The 18,249-nt window shown below is 33.6% G+C and overlaps 2 protein-coding genes and 1 long non-coding RNA gene across 3 annotated transcripts; 1 reads left to right on the top strand and 2 right to left on the bottom strand.

Annotated features, from left to right (window-relative positions):
- Positions 1-3,525: 3,525 nt before the first annotated feature.
- Positions 3,526-6,827, bottom strand: LOC111802610 (uncharacterized). Its single transcript, XR_015422486.1, has 5 exons — positions 6,691-6,827; positions 6,132-6,563; positions 4,717-5,778; positions 3,915-4,634; positions 3,526-3,833 (listed from the first exon to the last, which is right to left on the bottom strand). It is a non-coding gene; the product is annotated as an uncharacterized LOC111802610 (long non-coding RNA).
- On the top strand, positions 4,406-8,252 carry LOC111802450 (putative inactive leucine-rich repeat receptor-like protein kinase At3g03770). Its single transcript, XM_023686825.2, has 8 exons — positions 4,406-4,547; positions 4,632-6,048; positions 6,156-6,289; positions 6,826-7,066; positions 7,169-7,368; positions 7,442-7,467; positions 7,547-7,658; positions 7,861-8,252. The coding sequence occupies exons 2-8, from the start codon at positions 4,692-4,694 to the stop codon at positions 8,086-8,088; spliced, it is 2,298 nt and encodes a 765-aa protein (XP_023542593.2). The 5' UTR covers positions 4,406-4,547; positions 4,632-4,691; the 3' UTR covers positions 8,089-8,252.
- Positions 8,253-9,674: 1,422 nt separating this feature from the next.
- Positions 9,675-13,764, bottom strand: LOC111802493 (argininosuccinate synthase, chloroplastic). Its single transcript, XM_023686884.2, has 10 exons — positions 13,576-13,764; positions 13,277-13,335; positions 13,102-13,183; positions 12,621-12,762; positions 12,229-12,277; positions 11,930-12,112; positions 11,685-11,759; positions 11,410-11,595; positions 10,830-10,918; positions 9,675-10,481 (listed from the first exon to the last, which is right to left on the bottom strand). The coding sequence occupies exons 1-10, from the start codon at positions 13,640-13,642 to the stop codon at positions 9,929-9,931; spliced, it is 1,485 nt and encodes a 494-aa protein (XP_023542652.2). The 5' UTR covers positions 13,643-13,764; the 3' UTR covers positions 9,675-9,928.
- Positions 13,765-18,249: the final 4,485 nt, after the last annotated feature.

The following is an 18,249-nucleotide window of genomic DNA, read 5'->3' as shown; positions in this document are numbered from 1 at the left end:
CATTTGACTATGTCAAGGATGTTAAACCATCATGAGCATGGTTGATGCTATTCACACATCGATATCCCTAGCCTCGTGAATACATTGTCTTCCTCTCTTTAAGTTTTCATATAGGACCTATAATTCAATGGTCTAATCTCCTCCCATTTAATAGATGTTCATATCAAATACCAATTCGAACCTAGTTCAAATATGTTGTTCTAATACAAAGTGCTATCAACTCAAACAACAAACCCACTCAAATTGTAAGGTTGGATTATAGGAACACTGGAGCACATTACTAGTCCAATAGAGCTCTATCCGACTCAACTCTAAAACCTCGAATGACCGACATATTTTGAACAATTATATATATAAAAACTACAATAAGATCTAATTAAATTTCACCGATCAAATTGATTGTTTGAACGAGAACACATTAAAATAATTAAATGATTATAAAAAAGAAAAAGATTTGTTTTAGGAGTATAATAACTCCAACTCATTAGATTGTCATCATTATATGACAATGGAATTATTGCCATAAAAACATTATTGACAATTGAGAGAATTGAATTGTTGTCAATAAACATTTCAATAATTGTTTTAAATAAATAAAATAAAATAAAAATCTTTTGACATTTGAACTAACCAAAGCTCCTCAAAATGTTATAATTTTACGTTCTTAATTTCATAAAAACTTAATAAATAGTTTCGATAAAACCGTCGTAAATAATTCATACAACAAGAGTTATTTACGAGAGTGGTTAAGAGTATTCATATGATCTGATAACTCGACTAACCTAAACCACCAAAACCAAATTATAAAAGGTGGGTTGGGTTGAATTTTTAAGAAACTGAAAATTCGGCCCGATTTGTGGGTTGACATTTTTTTGTCGAGTCAATTTGATCAACCAATGTTAATGATGTGTTATGACTTGTAAATGTTATGTGACAGTTCAAGCCTACTACAAATCGATATGGTTTTCTTTTCTGAGCTTCTCCTCAAAATTCTTCTATTCGGAAGAAGTTTCTAGAATGTTTTATTTTCCTCTACGACCCACATAGAATCTCACGGTTTAAATTAAAATATATCAAAACGGGTTTTAATAATGTATATGAAGGGAAAAAAAAAAATATCTCACAACTATTTGACGAGACATTACCTTTTTTATTCAATAAAATAAAATAAAAAAGGAAAAAGAAAAAAAAAATAGTGGGGACGTGGGACCCACAGCCGGGTCAAAGGGAAGGATCCGTCGTGCCACGGCGGCGGGCCATGCACACAGTTATCCTGACACGACGTCATGCTATTCCAATTCCCAAACAGGAAACTTCACCTATAAATAATAATTAAAAAATATATTTTTGAGGCTTAAATTAGATTTATGTTCGGTGTTTGTAATTCTTTATTTCAACTTGATAGTATTTTATAAAAAAAATATAAATTATAATATATATATATATATTAGAGATTTAAAATTTTTGACCTATTTAAGTTTAAATATTATTTTATAGTTGTACGTTTGACTTCAGCTCGTTTTTATTTAAAAATTTTAAAATGTCAATTTTTCGTTCTCGTATCTTTAATTTTGGTTCATTTTTATCTTTAATTTTGATTTTTTAATCATAATTTTAGCTACATAAATCAATTTTTTTAATCTAATATTCTAAAAAAATTAATTAAAGATAATATTTTAATTTTTAAAATAATGAGATTTTTTTTTTTATAGAAAGAATTTAATGAGTAATTTAATGGAAGGGCCACCTTATGAGATGTGTATTTATTGGTATTCATAAATATATTTGGTGTAATAAAACCTAAAATAGGGCCCACAAATCTGAATGTCCTTAAACATAGGGCACAGCCCTTACTTTCTTTACCCTCCTTTTTGTGGTTCTCTAGGCTATTTTTTTTTTAATAATTAAAAATAAAATTAATTTTATATTTTGCAACTAGATAATTTTATATAAATTGTCCTTTCACAAAATTGTCTTATTCTTAAAGTAGTAATATAATAATTAACCTAAATTAAATTGAGGCACAATATAATTGAAAATTTTAAATTTTAAATTATTTTTACCAAATACATGAGTATAAAATTTCAAAAACTACTTTTTGTTTTCTTTTTTTAAAATAACATATATTCCTTTGTTAGAATATTAAGAATGTTATTCGACTTTTTTTTTTACAGATATTTTAAGATTGTTGGTGGTGGGTTTAAGCTGTTTAAAACGACATCAGAGCCCAATACTAGACGGCGTGTCAGCAAAGGTGTTGGGTGAATTGTGAAATCCCACGTTGGTGGGAGAGGAGAACAAAACATTTTTTATAAAGGGGTGGAAAACTCAGCGCTGAGCCCCAAGAGAGGTACATTGTGAAATCCCACGTCGGTTAGAGAGAAAGAACAAAACATTCTTTACGAGGGTGTGGAAACCTCAGCGAAGGCGCTGGGCCCTAAGAGAGGTGAATTGTGAGATCCCACGTTTGTTGGAGAGGAGAACAAAAAATTCTTTATAAGGGTGTGGAAACCTCTTCCTAATAGACGTGTTTTAAAACCGTGAAGCTGACGACGATACGTAATGGATCAAAGCGAACAATGAACTTAAGTTGTTACAATAGTAGGTCCTACTTAACTCAAAAGAGTAGATGATAAGATAATATCCGAAAGAGATAGGTCCAGAGCGTTAAAACCACTTAAAATTACAATTTAGACCCTTTTTATTTATTATTTTATTTGGTATGGGAAAAGGAGAAATTGTTGGTTCCAAGAAGGGCAATCCCAACATTTCACCATTTATTTATTTGGTTTAAAATTTAATATAGTTTCACGTTGGATTGGAATTTGGAAGTATCCAAACAAGTTGCTTAATTTCTTGTATTTTTTTTATATTATATAAAATAAAAAAATGTAACTTCACCTATGTTTTATTTTATTTTATTTTAAAATTATTAAATTTTATTTATTTATAGTACCATGAGAAATGCTACAACCATAAAATAAATATTGGCTGGATGAAAATGGTCCTATTCCTATTATTTATAAATGGGGGAATATTATTTATGCTAATTTTAGGTAGGACAATAATTTATATAATTGGGTTGGAAAATATTTGTTTTAAATAAAATTGAAAATTGGAAATAAATCTTTGACCTCTTTCCTATCCTATTTTCATTATTTCCTAATTTTAAATGGTTGAGCTTCAATGTAAAAAATAATAAAAAAATTAATATATTCAAATTTTCACTATTTATTTAGGAGCAATAATTCATAAGAGGAGCAATAATTCATAACTCAACCGATTAATACATTATAATTTTGACTAAAAAAAATAGATGTTCTACTTAAGATTAAATGTTCAAATTTTTAACTGAGCCATAGTTTAACTAAAAATTAAAGATCAGATGTTCGAATTTTTAACAGATTCATAGTTTAACTGAAAACGTTCGAATTTTACTTGATTCATAGTTTAATTGAAATCTAAAAGATCAAATGTTCAAATTTTCACCTGATTCATAGTTTAACGTAAAATTAAAAGATTAGAGGTTCGAATTTTTACTTGATTCATAGTTTAACTAAAACTAAAAGATCAGATATTCGAATTTTCATCTAATTCATAGTTTAATTTAACAGAAAATTAAAAGAACAGATATTCAAAATTTTTACCTAATTCATAGTTTAACTAAAGCTAAAATATCATACGTTTCGAGTTATACCTAACTCATAGTTTAACTGAAAATTAAAAGATAAGATGTTTGGATTTTTACCTGATCCACAGTTGAACTGAAAAAGATCGTATAAAAACCGTCCGGAAATATACTTTAACCAAAAGATCAGATGCTTCCACGTGAGCTGAAAAAAGTTACTAAGAAACAATGACAAGAGGAACCAAATATAAAGTACTTTTAACGAAATTGGCTTTATGGATTTTACCTGGCTTTATGGATTTCCAATTTTCTTTGAGCTGTGTTCAGCTGAGAGATATAGAAGAAAGCGAGGTTAGATCCCTAATTGCAGAGTAAAATAATGGCGGCCTGTTGGATTCCATTCACAGTCATGCCCTCTCCTTTTCCTCGCATTCCTCGCAGCGTTAGAAATCACGAATCTCCACAATTATAAGATATTGTCCACTTTTTTACGGGTTTCTTTGAGCTACCACAAAATGCCTCGTTCTAATGGAGATAGTATTCCTCACTTACAAACGCATGATCGATCTTCCACTAAATTAATCAACGTGTGACTCACTCCTAATAATACTCCACACCCACCCCGCTTAGAAAAGAGTGAGCCTTTCCAACCCGACACCCATTCATTCCTGCCATACCCCATTTTCCATTGCTTTCAACACAGAGAGAGAGAAGGAAATCATGTGCTAAAACTAAACGCGTCCATTTCAGGTGGCCCACTTTCGCATCAGCCTTCACTGCTCTGTGAATTTCTTCCTCGAATGACAGTCCGGAGAAGAAAGCCAGTCCCAGTGTGTTCATACTCTCAGTCTCCGCTGGGTTTTGCTTCAATAATGACTCCATTTCATCGCCCTCTCTCCTTTTTCTAACGATTTTCTTGGTGGGTTTTGCAAACCCTTCGCCATTTTCAATCTCCTTTCATGATTCCTTGTAACCCTTCGCCATTTTGATGTTTCTGAAACAGAGGCTGCAAGAAGAACAAGAAGAAGAAGCAGGTCAGATCATATAGTTTGAAGAATCTTTGATGGGGAAGTATTGTTTGTTCTTACTTCTCAGCTTTGCCTGCTCTTTCTTACGTGGTGGAGCTTACCAATTGCAAGCCTCGCAAGCCCAAGCGCTTCTCCAGCTAAGAAAGCACTTGGAGTACCCGAAGCAGCTGGATTCATGGACTGATCACAGAGTGGATTTTTGCACACTGTCCTTTCTTCCTCTTGTTAACGTTACATGCCAGGATAGTGTGGTTACTGAGCTTAGAATTGCAGGTGATACTCAAAGCAAAGTCGATGAGTTCATTGGCTTTGCAATACCAAATCAAACGCTATCAGAGAGCTTCTCTCTTGATTCATTCATCACTACTTTGACAAGACTAAATAGCTTGAGAGTTCTTAGCCTTGTGTCTTTGGGCATCTGGGGTCCACTTCCAGACAAAATCCATCGATTATCTTCACTTGAGTATCTGGATTTGAGCTCAAATTATCTTTTTGGTACGATCCCACCTAAGATTTCTACCATGCTGAAGCTTCAAACTCTTAAACTAGATGACAACTTCTTCAATGATACTATGCCCGACTGGTTTGATTCATTGTCTAGTCTGACAGTGCTGAGCTTGAAAAACAACAAGATCAAGGATTCGTTTCCATCTTTGAGCATCAGTACCCTTACTGAGCTTGTCATGTCTGGCAATGACATATCTGGTGAATTACCAGATCTAAGTAAATTACATGGCTTAACTGTGCTGGACTTGAGCTGGAACAAAATAGATTCATCACTGCCTACATTACCAAAGGCGTTGATTGTCGTTTTACTCGGAAAAAACTCATTTTCGGGTGAGATTCCACAGCAATATGGTCGGCTTAGTCAGCTCCAACAGCTTGATATATCATTCAATGAATTGACTGGCACCCCTCCTGCTACAATCTTCTCCTTGCCCAACATCAGTCACTTGAATCTTTCTTCGAATAAGTTATCCGGGTCGCTACCGATCCATATGGAGTGTGGCAACATGCTTCAGTTTGTTGATATATCTAGCAATATGCTTACTGGTGGATTGCCTTCCTGCTTGGGCATTGAATCTGATAATCGAACTCTTAAGGCAGATGGGAATTGCTTATCTGTTCATGTAGGGAAACAGCATACAAAATCATATTGTGATACAGAGAATATGAACCATGATCAGCACCAGGAGCAGTATAGAGCTAAACATGCAGGAGTTGTAATGGGATTACTTCTTGGAATTTTGTTATCAGTGCTTCTACTTTCTATTGGGTTTGTTTTATGTAGAAGATGTTGGCCTAGAGGAATATCAGAACAACATTTATTGCAGAAATCAGTTCAGGATAGTTCAACAGCAGGGTTCTCATCTGAGCTTCTAACAAGTGCAAGTAAGTTCAGCTAAAGTTCCATTTGCAGTTATTCGTTTAGTCAAAATTAGTAGAGTTCAGGAGTAAAAGATGTTGAGCTTTACCATTTCCAAGCTTCCTGCTTGCAGGGTTTGTTACTGAAGCTGCAAAGTTAGGAATTCAAGGTCTTCCATTGTGTCGAACTTTTTCCTTGGAGGAGATAAATGAAGCTACAAGAAATTTTCATGACTCAACTATCATTGGTGATGGTTCATACGGGAAGGTAACATTCTAATCATTATATTCACTTCAATCAATATGGATCAAGTTCAGCTGTGTGTAAGTGGCTCATTTGCCAAGTAAGCTGAGGAAGTGAAAGTGAGACGATTCTTCATTTTTATATAACAATATATGTAACGGCTCAAGCCCACCACTAGCAGATATTATCTTCCTTGGTTTTTTTCTCAAAGTTTTTAAAACGCATATGCTAGGGAGAGGTTTCCACACCCTTCTAAAGAATGCTTCGTTCTTCTCCGCAACCGATGTGGGATCTCATACTGACATATTCAAATACAGTATTTGACTGACATATTCAAATAGAAAGTTTCTTCATCAAATGCGAAATGTACTTGATCAGTGATGATTAAAAACCATAGTTAAGTTACTTTAGAATTCTAGGTGTACCTTTTCTTTGACAATAGGTTTCCACCTGTTTGCCCATGCATGTGTCTTTCGGTAATGCTGAATCATTTCCTTGAAATGGCTCATGAACAGTTGAAGTATATATATATATCATGCCTTTTTTTATATGTTTTGCAGCTATATAGAGGGAGACTGGAGAATGGGACTCAAGTTGCCATAAGGTCCTTGCTTATATCCAAGAAATTTTCAATAAGAAATCTTAAACTTAGGTTGGATATGCTTGGAAAGCTCAGGCACCCAAATTTGGTCTGCCTTTTGGGTCACTGCATTGATGGAGATGGACAAGACTTCAATGACATCAAGGTCTTCCTCGTATCTGAATATGTTCCAAATGGGAGTTTTCGTACACATCTATCTGGTAATTTAGAAGCATTTTCGGACTGATTCTCTAAATGAATTCTGACTTCCACTACTTGAGAGAAACATTTCTCTTTTGACTAACAAATCGTTGAACTTGTAGAGAAGGTTTTGAACTGGTCTGAAAGATTAGCAATTCTAATCAGTGTTGCCAAGGCTGTACACTTCCTGCATACTGGAGTCATTCCTGGTTTCTTCGACAACCGACTAAAGATCAACAATATCTTGATTGCTGAGTATAATGTGGCAAAGTTAAGTGATTATGGATTGTCCATTATCTCAGAAGAACCAGCAAAATCTGTGGTAGGTAGAACTTGATTACGGCTGCTATTGGATCATTGGTAAATGCTGATTACTTGGTTTTCTGTTTGTGTAGGCTAAAGGGGAAGGCCCACAAGCTTGGTAAGAAATTATTGTGATAATTTAGGTCATTCTTTTCCAAGATGATCAACTGTTTTCTCACATGGATATCTATCCTCAGGCAAATGATGAGCTTGAAGGATGATGTTTATAGCTTTGGGTTTATACTACTAGAGGCACTTATAGCACCTTCTGTGTCTGCTAGAAAAGACCCCTCTATACTAAAGGAAATGGTAGGCCATGAAGTTTCTGATTATTGCTTTATTAGCATTGTACCATTTGGTTGTCAAGGTGCATGAGAAAATCAAAACTAATCACTCATGGTAGTAATGCATAGGGCTTAAGCAACAGCAAGAACAAACAAAACACTTATGATCTTCCATTCCTTTTAACTGTTCAGTTCAAGATTACCTAAATGATTGTTGATTCATACAGATGAGTTTAAACAGCCAGGACGGACGGCGGCGACTCATCGATCCAACCATTCTAGCTACCTGCACACAAGAATCCCTATCAACCATTATTTCCCTAATGAACAGATGCATTTCCCCTGAAATGAGTCGACCGTCCATGGAGGACGTTCTTTGGAACCTGCAATATGCAAATCAAGTTCAAGATGTCAGGGATGTTGATCAAAGATTTAGTCCTGCATCACAACAATGATTTGTCTAAACCCTATCAGAAACTCAGTTTTTTTTTTTTTAGAACTTCAATAAGCATGTATACAGAATTACAGATTGATATTTTGGACATGCTATATCTTGACATTGATATGAAAGTGTAAGTCCGCTCAAGTATAAATAAAAGCCCCTTTTTCAAGATAAAAACTCTTGATCCTAAGAGATTCTCCGTATACAGATGCTTCTTCGTGCGGGAACTTCCAATGAACACCGACTGCAATTCTCTCGTCGGAACCGATCCTTCCAAGTCTTCCATACGAGCGTTCGCGTTTCGATCAACGCGTAGCTCGCGCTCTGTGCGGGAACCTCCAAGGTGGAAGATGGCCAACGGGCGGGGACGGGAGCAGTCCCATTCCCTCCACCTATTTATACCCATTCCAACAAATTCCACATTTATTTTTGCTACCATCGGAGTTTGGGTAATTAGCTGGATTGGGTTTACCTGTTTATTATTATTTTTTTTCATTTTTCATTATATTTTTTAAAAAAAAAAATGGTAAAAAAAGTTCTAATAATTCGAATTTTAATTTTACGTCTTCAACCATTAAAAAAAAAAAAAAAAAAAAAAATCTATAATATACTTTAATTTTAGTTGTAACTTTTAAAATTAATTAATTTATTTTTTTAATAAAGCCAAAAGACACACACATATATATATTAAAAATATGTTTATGTTGAAGAGGTGAAGACGGGACGAAGAATATAATCCGACCTCGATTTTTTAAAAAAATGTTATCCACTCCAATAAATCACTTCCCGTCTCATCTCTATTTAAGTATCTGCGAGACTGGACAAGAATGAAATTGAAGCAATGTTGGGCTAGAAAGATGCCGAGGCTATCTCATCTCTATTTAGGTATCTGCGAGACCGGACAAGAATGAGATTGAAGCAATGTTGGGCTAGAAAGATGCCGAGGCTAGAGATGGAGAATGTAATTCATTTGGCAGACAAATTTTTTCCCGCTCCACTCTTGACGGGTCGTACCTACAGCGCCATCAACCTCACGATTTAATCTTTACTCTCACATTTCAGTCGAAGTTAATATATTATCTTCAAAAAAATTTAAAAAAAATAAATTTTACATGTCAATGTTATAAGACTTAGGCTTATACACAAATTTAATTTATATTGAATTATAGCAATTTTGCATATAATTAATTAGTATATTTTTAGTTAAATTAAAAAAATTTAATTTACAAATATAATTAGGTTAAACTCAAAAAAAAAAAAAAAAAAAAAAAAAAAAAAATCAAGTTAAAAAAAAATATTTAATCACTTCATATCATATTTGAAATACTATATTCCATAAAATGATATATATATATATTAGGAATTTCTATTCCGTCCAAAGAGGGATTGATCGAGATCAGTTCAGTCACATTTTCATTCATTTAAGAGATTAGCCTCAATTCGACAACGGAAAATAATGTGACCAAAGAAACTACTATTGCATTTTAATTTTCAGTGAGTCTTAGTATAACGGGTTTGTCCAGAAATATACTACTCATATTTTCGGGTTATATTAATTTAACTTTGAATAAGAGAATAATCTTATTTTAAGCATCAGTCTTTATAAAATATCTCTAATATACTATTATTATAAAGTGCAAGAGAAGTGAGCAAATAGCCAAAAACCCAACAAAATGTGACCCCTTATGAACCTAAATTAAATGTACCAAAATCAGCTTCAAGCTAATAGAAACAACAAGACATGTATACACATTAAAACAGCCAATCAAACAAAATCAGACAGTTCGACGGATTAAAATTACCTTTTAGATTGTTGTGCAAAAAGGTATGTTGATCATAAGAGAGTGGGCGGCTTAGAGCTCCTTTTCCAGCATTGCCCGGACTCTGGTTGGAAGGCCATACAGGCGGATGAAACCAGCGGCATCAGCCTGATTGTAGATCTGCCCGTTTTCGAAGGACGAGATATCTTCCCGGTAAAGACTGTATATACTTCGCCGGCTGGCGACATGGACGGAGCCTTTGTAAAGCTTGAGAGTGACGGTGCCGGTTGTGTGTTCTGTGATCTTCTCCATGAAAGCATCCATGGATTCACGAAGAGGGTCGAACCATCTACCTGCGTAAACCAACTCTGCATATTTGAGGGCGAGGGAGTCTTTTACTTGAATGGTTTCTCGGTCGAGTGTTAGAGACTCGAGCTCACGGGTGGCTGCGAAAAGGATGGTTCCTCCTGGAGTTTCATAGACACCTCGACTCTTCATGCCAACGAGACGGTTTTCAACCATGTCAATTCTGCCAATTCCATGCTTTCCACCAATTTCGTTTAGTTTGGTGAGAAGAGATGCTGGTGAAAGAGCCTCGCCGTTGACAGAAACAGGGAGACCTCCGACAATCCCTATTTCGACGTATCTGCAGAACGTGATGGCATGGTTGAGCTTGTTGAACAGAAAATGGCGAATACCCACCAAAGGGCCTAAGGTATTACATTACAACAAAGCAGAACAGTCTCTTTTTCATACTATTTCAACACTTAATTTTCCAGCTGGGTATAGTAGAGCAAAAAGATGAACTTGATTTTAAGACTGTTCATATTAGTTCCCTTTTCACAACCGTTGGTAATAAAATTTTAAATAGTTGTGGACAGATTCAAGAACAGAACCATTATTGCAAGAATACACTTCTAGTTATTCAGATCAAATTAAAGTGTAGGCATTAAACAAGAGAGTGAAAACGTGGTATTTAGATAAGGAAGCTTACTCGGGTTCGTTTGGCGCGTCTTCTGGATCTGTAGACATCATGTACATGTCCTTTTTAGGTTCGTTTGCTGGATCCTCCAAAATGTCCCCCTACAGTTATAATGCACAAGAGAACATCAGCAAAAGATAAACAAAATCCACTCAGTTTCTTTGAGCTATCCTATAATACAATCATCACTTGGGTTGGTTAATAATGAGCGAACTTATGAACATCATTTCCATTCTTTCCCTGTGCTTTCATTAAGAACTATAGACCAGGTCAACTTCATCAGCTGATATAGTTCATCAAATTTATAGTCCACCCCGAAAAGCGTGGAACAATGAAAAATTCATATAGGCCAAAAAGAAAAGAAAAGCTACCCTCACCTTAAAGAAAAAACCCCCCCAAAGATTTGACATAAAACAATATCTCAGTTTACAATCATTTAATTTCAGCATCGTATATGTAGGAGAGAGAAAAGACGATAGACGAATGATGAATCGATCAATACTAATAAGCAGCGGGCCTTGGAAAGTTTGAATGAATATAAGCAGTAGGGATTCGCAAACAGACGTGGAGCACGCAGAGCCTTGAATCATACCTCATGACTAAGATGCCACAAGTTGCGGTCTCGACTGTAAATAGATTTCTTTGTCACTGGAACAGGTATATTATGCTTCTTGGCATATTCAATAGCATCTTCTCTTCCAGTAATATCCCATTCCCTCCACGGTGCCACCACATTTAGATTGGGATTTAGAGCAAAAAAGGCCAACTCAAAGCGTACCTAATAGATATATCAGACCAAGTGTATTCATCAGGGGAAAGAATATACTCAAATAGTCATATATCAAGATCATGTTGTGAGGGCATTACCTGATCATTTCCTTTCCCAGTGCATCCATGAGAAACAGCATCGGCTCCAACTTCTTTGGCAACATCCACCATGGCCTATTTTTTCCAAACACCAAACCAACAGGTAAGAACCATGAACATGATAAATGTGATTGGAGCTTAGAGCCACTTAGAACCTTAAATTTACTTACTGTTGGGAAATCCATATCGCTAATTTAACTTAGAAATCAGTACTACCAGCGGCAAAACTACAAGTTAGAACCTACCTTTGCAATAACTGGACGGGCCATGGATGTCCCAAGCAGGTATTTTCTTTCATAAATTGCACCAGCACGTAAGCAAGGAAATATGAAGTCTCTTACAAATTCTTCCTTCAAGTCCTTCACCACCAATTGACAAGCCCCACTTGCTCTAGCCTTCTTTTCCAAACCTTCCAATTCCTTCATGCCCTGCAAATTGAGCCCACGAAAAGATGCAAAAAGATAAATTTCATAAGGTTTCCAATCACGTGTTGGGTTATCCCATAAAAAAACACAAGACAAGTTCACTTTCGCAAATTACATACCTGACCAACATCTGCAGTAAAACATACAACTTCGCAACCATAATTCTCCCTGCAAGACATGCAATAGTTAATTTCCATAGAAGTGAATCATTAAGACTCGGTGAAAGGAGAATAAAAAGTGCTGCATAAATCCCAAAAGAGGAAGGCAGGACAATTGCAAGTGACATAGAAAGAACAACTGAGAGCTCAAAGCAAAAACCAAGCAGTACAGGAAAAAGGGAATGGTAACTCATAAAAGTCAGATGTACTGAAGAGCCAGTATCAGCTATCTCTCAGTTCTTCAATCATGTGCCTACTGCCACTTACTGAATGAGTATTTGATAAGTTTAAAAGTCCATGGGTAGATCAATAAACAACATTACTCTGAATCAGTGAAAGAAATGAAGACCTACCTCAGCCAGGGAACAATGACTGATGTGTCTAAGCCACCACTGTAAGCCAAAACAACCTTATTCAACTGCCCTCGCAGACCTCTAGTCCCTCTACCATTGGCAGTTTCGATCTCACTCTCACTCTGCAATATTGCCTGTATAACTGTATTCAACAGTGATTCAAAAAGAAAGATTAAAAGTTTTATAAACACGATGTGAAGAGAAAAATACAAAAGCACATTTTATAAAGCATCAAAATCACAGAGTAAAACAAGCAAGGCAAAATATACCACTAGGCTGCTCTTTTAAAGTAAATATACCCACATCTATGAACGTGATCACCATCGATTCAAATAGTACTAAAAGAGTGAATCCATGATTAAAAGCTCCATCAGGTATAAACTCCCTTGGCTTCTCCAAACAACTCAAAAGTGGCGAACTAAACTACCCAATAGACGGGGAGCGAATTAAGCACATATCAAGCAAACAAGCGGAACCTCACCGCGTTTCTTATTCGACCGCAGAACACCAGCCCTGTTACTAGCTATGCTATTGCCATGAAGTTCAGACGCTTTTGCACCCAGCTACACCCACGAAGTCCAAGATTCAGATAAAACAGGCCGATATCGATCAAATTCATTGAAGAACAGAAGGGAGAGCATCATTGATTCAAATACCTCTTGGAATAAATGCAACTTCACCGGACCAGATATTCTGCAATAATTCGCCACTGACTCTGAAAATGAAAACAAAAGTGTGAAATCTCAGGTAATGTACTTTAAAAACCACAGGACATAACATATGATTAACAAAACTCAATCGAATCATATTCTCCACCATCTTTTCAAAATAACATTACAGAGTAGCCACAAACTCAAATAGACAAATCAAAAACGTTACCACGAACATATCCATTCCCATTTCCGTTCCCATTTCCATTTCCATTTCCAACGAATGAAGATTTCGAACGAAATACCTGTTTTGGATGGCTGAAAAGCACCAGTAGCCGATGAGAACAGAGAGCTTCCCATTAACCGAGCCATGATGTTAGCGGCGACGATAGTGGCCTTCGCAAATCTCAGAGAAGAACAACCTTCTGACAATCAGCTTTCTGACAACCAGCTTTCTGAAAATGGGTAAGACGCTAGGGTTTAAAATATTGAACGGCCGACGGCCATCTTTATATTGCCGCGTAATACTGACGACTTAATGAACGAGGAAATCGCTATTAATCTTACGGTTAATCGTCTTTTTGACGCATAATTCATTTTCATCGGCGATTAATCGGCCCCCTAATAATATATTTAAAGAATTCCCCGCATTTTCTTATTTTGTTTTAATTCATAATTATCATAATAATTAATTAATTAATTATGCCTTAACCAAATATTAGAAACATCTCCATCGACTTTATATTATCCACTTACACTTGATAGCCTTTGTGAGTTGGATTTTCTCTTTTTCTTTGTCAATTTGTAATTTTATATAATAATTTATAATTAAAAAAATTATTTTATTGCAATGTCAATGTCAATCAACTCGTTAGTATAAATTCTGATCAAAATATAAACTTTTTTAAATTTCATTGTTAAATTAAAAAAAAAAAATAATAGATCTGGACCGTATGAATTTTGTTTTTTAAATTCAACAATATTGAAAAATGAATAATTTAAACGTCTGACATTTTAGTCTGCAGTACATATTTTTTTTTTCGATATTTAAAATTATTTAAATTAATGTCAATACTTTTATTGTCTTACCTTTAATTTTAGTGTTAGTTTATAGTAATTTTCTAAAAAATAAATCTCTCAATAAAATTCATTTTTTATTATTTTATCAAACTGATAAAAAAAAAATTCAAAATAACAATCAATATTAATTTAAAGATTTATAGACTATATATTAACTAATTTTAGATTTTAAAATTATAAAATTAAAATAGAATAAAATTTGAAACATGATGATGATAATTTAACGATAATTAATTTGTATTATTAATGATTAAATCTCTCAAGTATGTGACATTTTACCTTATGTTTAGGAAAAAACTATATATCTATATATATATAGTTTATTTATTTATTATTATTATTATTATTTTGAAAAGATATAAAATTGAAACCTAACTTTGGACAAAATATATATATATATATATTTTTAAAAGATATAGAATCTTTAAATGGGACAAGGGAAGAAAGCAAATATATATTCTTTTTATTTTGATTTAGTCTTAAGTTTTCAAATGTTATATTTTTGTCCTTAAAATTTGGGGTTAATTTCTAATTTGTCCCACATTTTTTTATTTTACCTTTTTTTTTTCATTTATGTTAATTTCCTCTCAATTAGTTTAATTATTTTTCACTCATTTTTTTATTAGTATTCAAAATTAATTTTAAAAAAATTACATCATAACATTTAAATTAATTAACTAAAGATCAACTCCAACGACAACACTAAGCATTAATAGTGAAATATTAGAACAAAAGTATAAAATCCTAAACCAATGGATTAAAAAAACGACCGGCAAAAGTGTATTTAGAAATCTAGGCACTAAATGGAAACTATACTCAAAACTTACCGACCAAAAAAGTATTTTTTTTGTTTTTTTTTTACTTATGCTCTAGAATAATCCACGTAGGGTTCGGTAGCAATTATATAAGAATAATTCGAGACTTACCGCAAAATATTAAAACGAATTCTCCAAAGAAATTGATATTGAAAAGAAAACAACATAAAATGTATATATGTTTCTTACCATAAATCGAGGAGAATCTATGGTTTCTTACCCTGAATGAAGAAAAAGTTATGTTTTAAAGAGAATTTATAATTTCTTCCTATAAATTTTTACTCTAAATTATAAATAAAAGTATAAAAGTAAATCTATGTTGGTGAATTCTTATTATAAATCTAAGAGAATCTATGGTTACATTTTTAGAATTCTTACTCTAAATCAATAGAATCTATGGTTTTTCACCATGAATTCTTATTATAAATCGAAAAGAATCTCTGGTTTCTTATCATGAATTCTTATTATAAATCAGAGAATCTGGTTCCTTACTATGAATCAAGGAGAATCTCTCGTACCATGAATCAAAGAATTTTCTTACATGGGAGAGAATCTCTAGTTTCTTATCCTGAAAAGAGAATCTATGGTTACTTCCCATGAATCAAAGAGAATCTATGGTTTCAAGGAGAATCTATGGTTTCTTATCATGAATCGAGAATCTATGGTTTTTTAGCATGGATTCAAAGAGAATCTATGCTTCTTATCCTAAATTCTTGCTCTAAATCAAAATTTATGGTTTCTCATGAATTCTTACCCTAGATGAAATAGAATTTATGGTTCTTACCACAAATTCTTATTATAAATTAAGGAAAATCTATGGTATATTTTACCTTACTATAAAGAGATTCTTAATATGGTTTGAAAGAGAATATCTGGTTTCTTATTATGAATTAAAGAGAATCTCTAGTACCATGAATCAAAGAGAATCTCTCGTTTCTTATCATGAATCGAGGAGAATCTATGGTTTCAAAGAGAATTTATGGTTTCTTATCCTGAATTCTCACCCTAAATCAAAGAGGATCCATGGTTTCTTACCATGAATTCTTACTATAAATTAAGGAGAATCTATGGTTTCTTACGGTGAATCAAGAAGAATCTATAGTTTCTTACGGTGAATCAAGGAGAATCTATAGTTTCTTATCATGATTCAAAAAGAATCTATGGTTTCTTACTATGAATCAAAGAGAATCTTTTCATGAATTCTTATTATAAATTAAGGAGAATCTATGGTTTCTTACCGTGGATTCTTATTATAAATCCAAGAGAATCTATGGTTTCTTATTATAAATCAAGAAGAATCTCTGGTTTCTTGTTATGAATCAAGTAAAATATCAGGTACCATGAATCAAAGAGAATATATGGTTTCTTACCAAGAATCAATGAGAATCTATAGTTTCTTACCATGAATCAAGGGAGAATCTATGGTTTCTGAATTCTTATTATAAATCAGAGAGAATCTATGGTTTATTACATGAATTTTTAGGAGAATTTATGGTTTCTTACCATGAATTGTTATTATAATTCAAGAGAATCATTAGTTTCTTACTATGAATCAATGAGTATCTTTCTTATTATGAATCAAGGAGTATCTCTAGTACCATGAATCAAGGAAAATCTATGGTTTCTTACCATGAATTAAGGAGAATCTCTAGTTACTATGAATCAAGGAGAATCTATGATTTCTTATCAAGAATCAAAGAGAAACTATCGTTTCTTACTCTAAATCAAGGAGAATCTATGGTTTTTTTTACCATGAATTCTTAAATCAAATAGAATCTATGTTTCTCACCATGAATTCTTATTATAAATCAAAGAGAATTTATGGTTTCTTATCCTGAATTCTCTCTATAAATCAAAGATAATCTCTGGTTTCTTATCATGAATTCTTAATATGAATCAAGGAGAATCTCTGGTCTCTTGCTATGAATCAAAGAAGAATCTCTAGTCTTATTATGAATCGAGGAGAATTTATGGTTTCTTACCATGAATCAAAAAGAATCTATGGTTTGTTATCATGAATAATTACCATAAAACAAAGAGAATCTATAGTTTCTTACCATGAATCAAAAAGAATCTATAGTTTCTTACTATGGATCAAAGAGAATCTATGGTTTCAAAGAGAATCTATAGTTTCTTATCCTGAATTCTTATTCTAAATTGAGGAGAATCAATGGTTTCTTACCATGAATTCTTAAATCAAAGAGAATCTATAGTTTCTAAGACAATTTATAGTTTCTTACGGTGAATTCCCATGAATCCTTAAATCAAAGAGAATCTATTGTTTCGAAGACAATTTATAGTTTTTAGGGTGAATTCTTATTATAAATGAAAGAGAATCTATGGTTTCTTCCCATGAATTCTTATTATAAATCAAACAGAATCTATGTTTCTTACCATGAATTCTTATTATAAATCAAAGATAATCTATGTTTCTTACCCTGAATTATTCATATAAATACAGGAGAATCTCTTGTTTCTTCCATGAATTCTTAATATGAATTAAGGAGAATCTCTGGTCTCTTACTATGAATCAGGGAGAATCTATGGTTTCTTACTATCAAGGATAATCTATGGTTTTTTTATCATGAATTCTTACCATAAATCAAAGAGAATCTTTGGTTTCTTATCAGCTCCGCCGTCTACCGTACATTGGCGCCTTGCCTTTACCTGAAAAATGTAGGTAGCACATGGCTTGAGTATTTTATGAAATACTCAATAAGTCACCCCACTGTTGGGGTTAGGAATGCAAACACATGCAACATATGAGCGGGACCTAACTTTTCATAAACTTTTCATAGACTTGGGCGCTTTTTTATTCCGGGTAGGGTTGGATGTGTGGTACTCCTTCACACATGGCCCATGTACGTGTACATGGACCCACCAGGCGGGCTCATATACGTACCCTCTGGGCCTAGCTTGGTCGGGCATAACGTATTACACGTCGTCGGATAGCACAGAACAGAAAAGGGCCCGCATGATATCATGGCGAACATAAATATCGTAATTCATCCTTTCGTATCATAAAGGGGAAGAATCCCGATGCACGTGACATACATATATGCATGAGGTCCCTTAATATATCTT

The sequence above is a fragment of the Cucurbita pepo genome, chromosome 9 (genome assembly GCF_057944985.1).
Source record: "Cucurbita pepo subsp. pepo isolate OVF chromosome 9, ASM5794498v1, whole genome shotgun sequence".
NCBI lineage: Eukaryota > Viridiplantae > Streptophyta > Magnoliopsida > Cucurbitales > Cucurbitaceae > Cucurbita > Cucurbita pepo.
The sequence above is the reverse complement of the archived record's forward strand: the minus strand, read 5'-3'. Positions and strand labels throughout refer to the sequence as shown.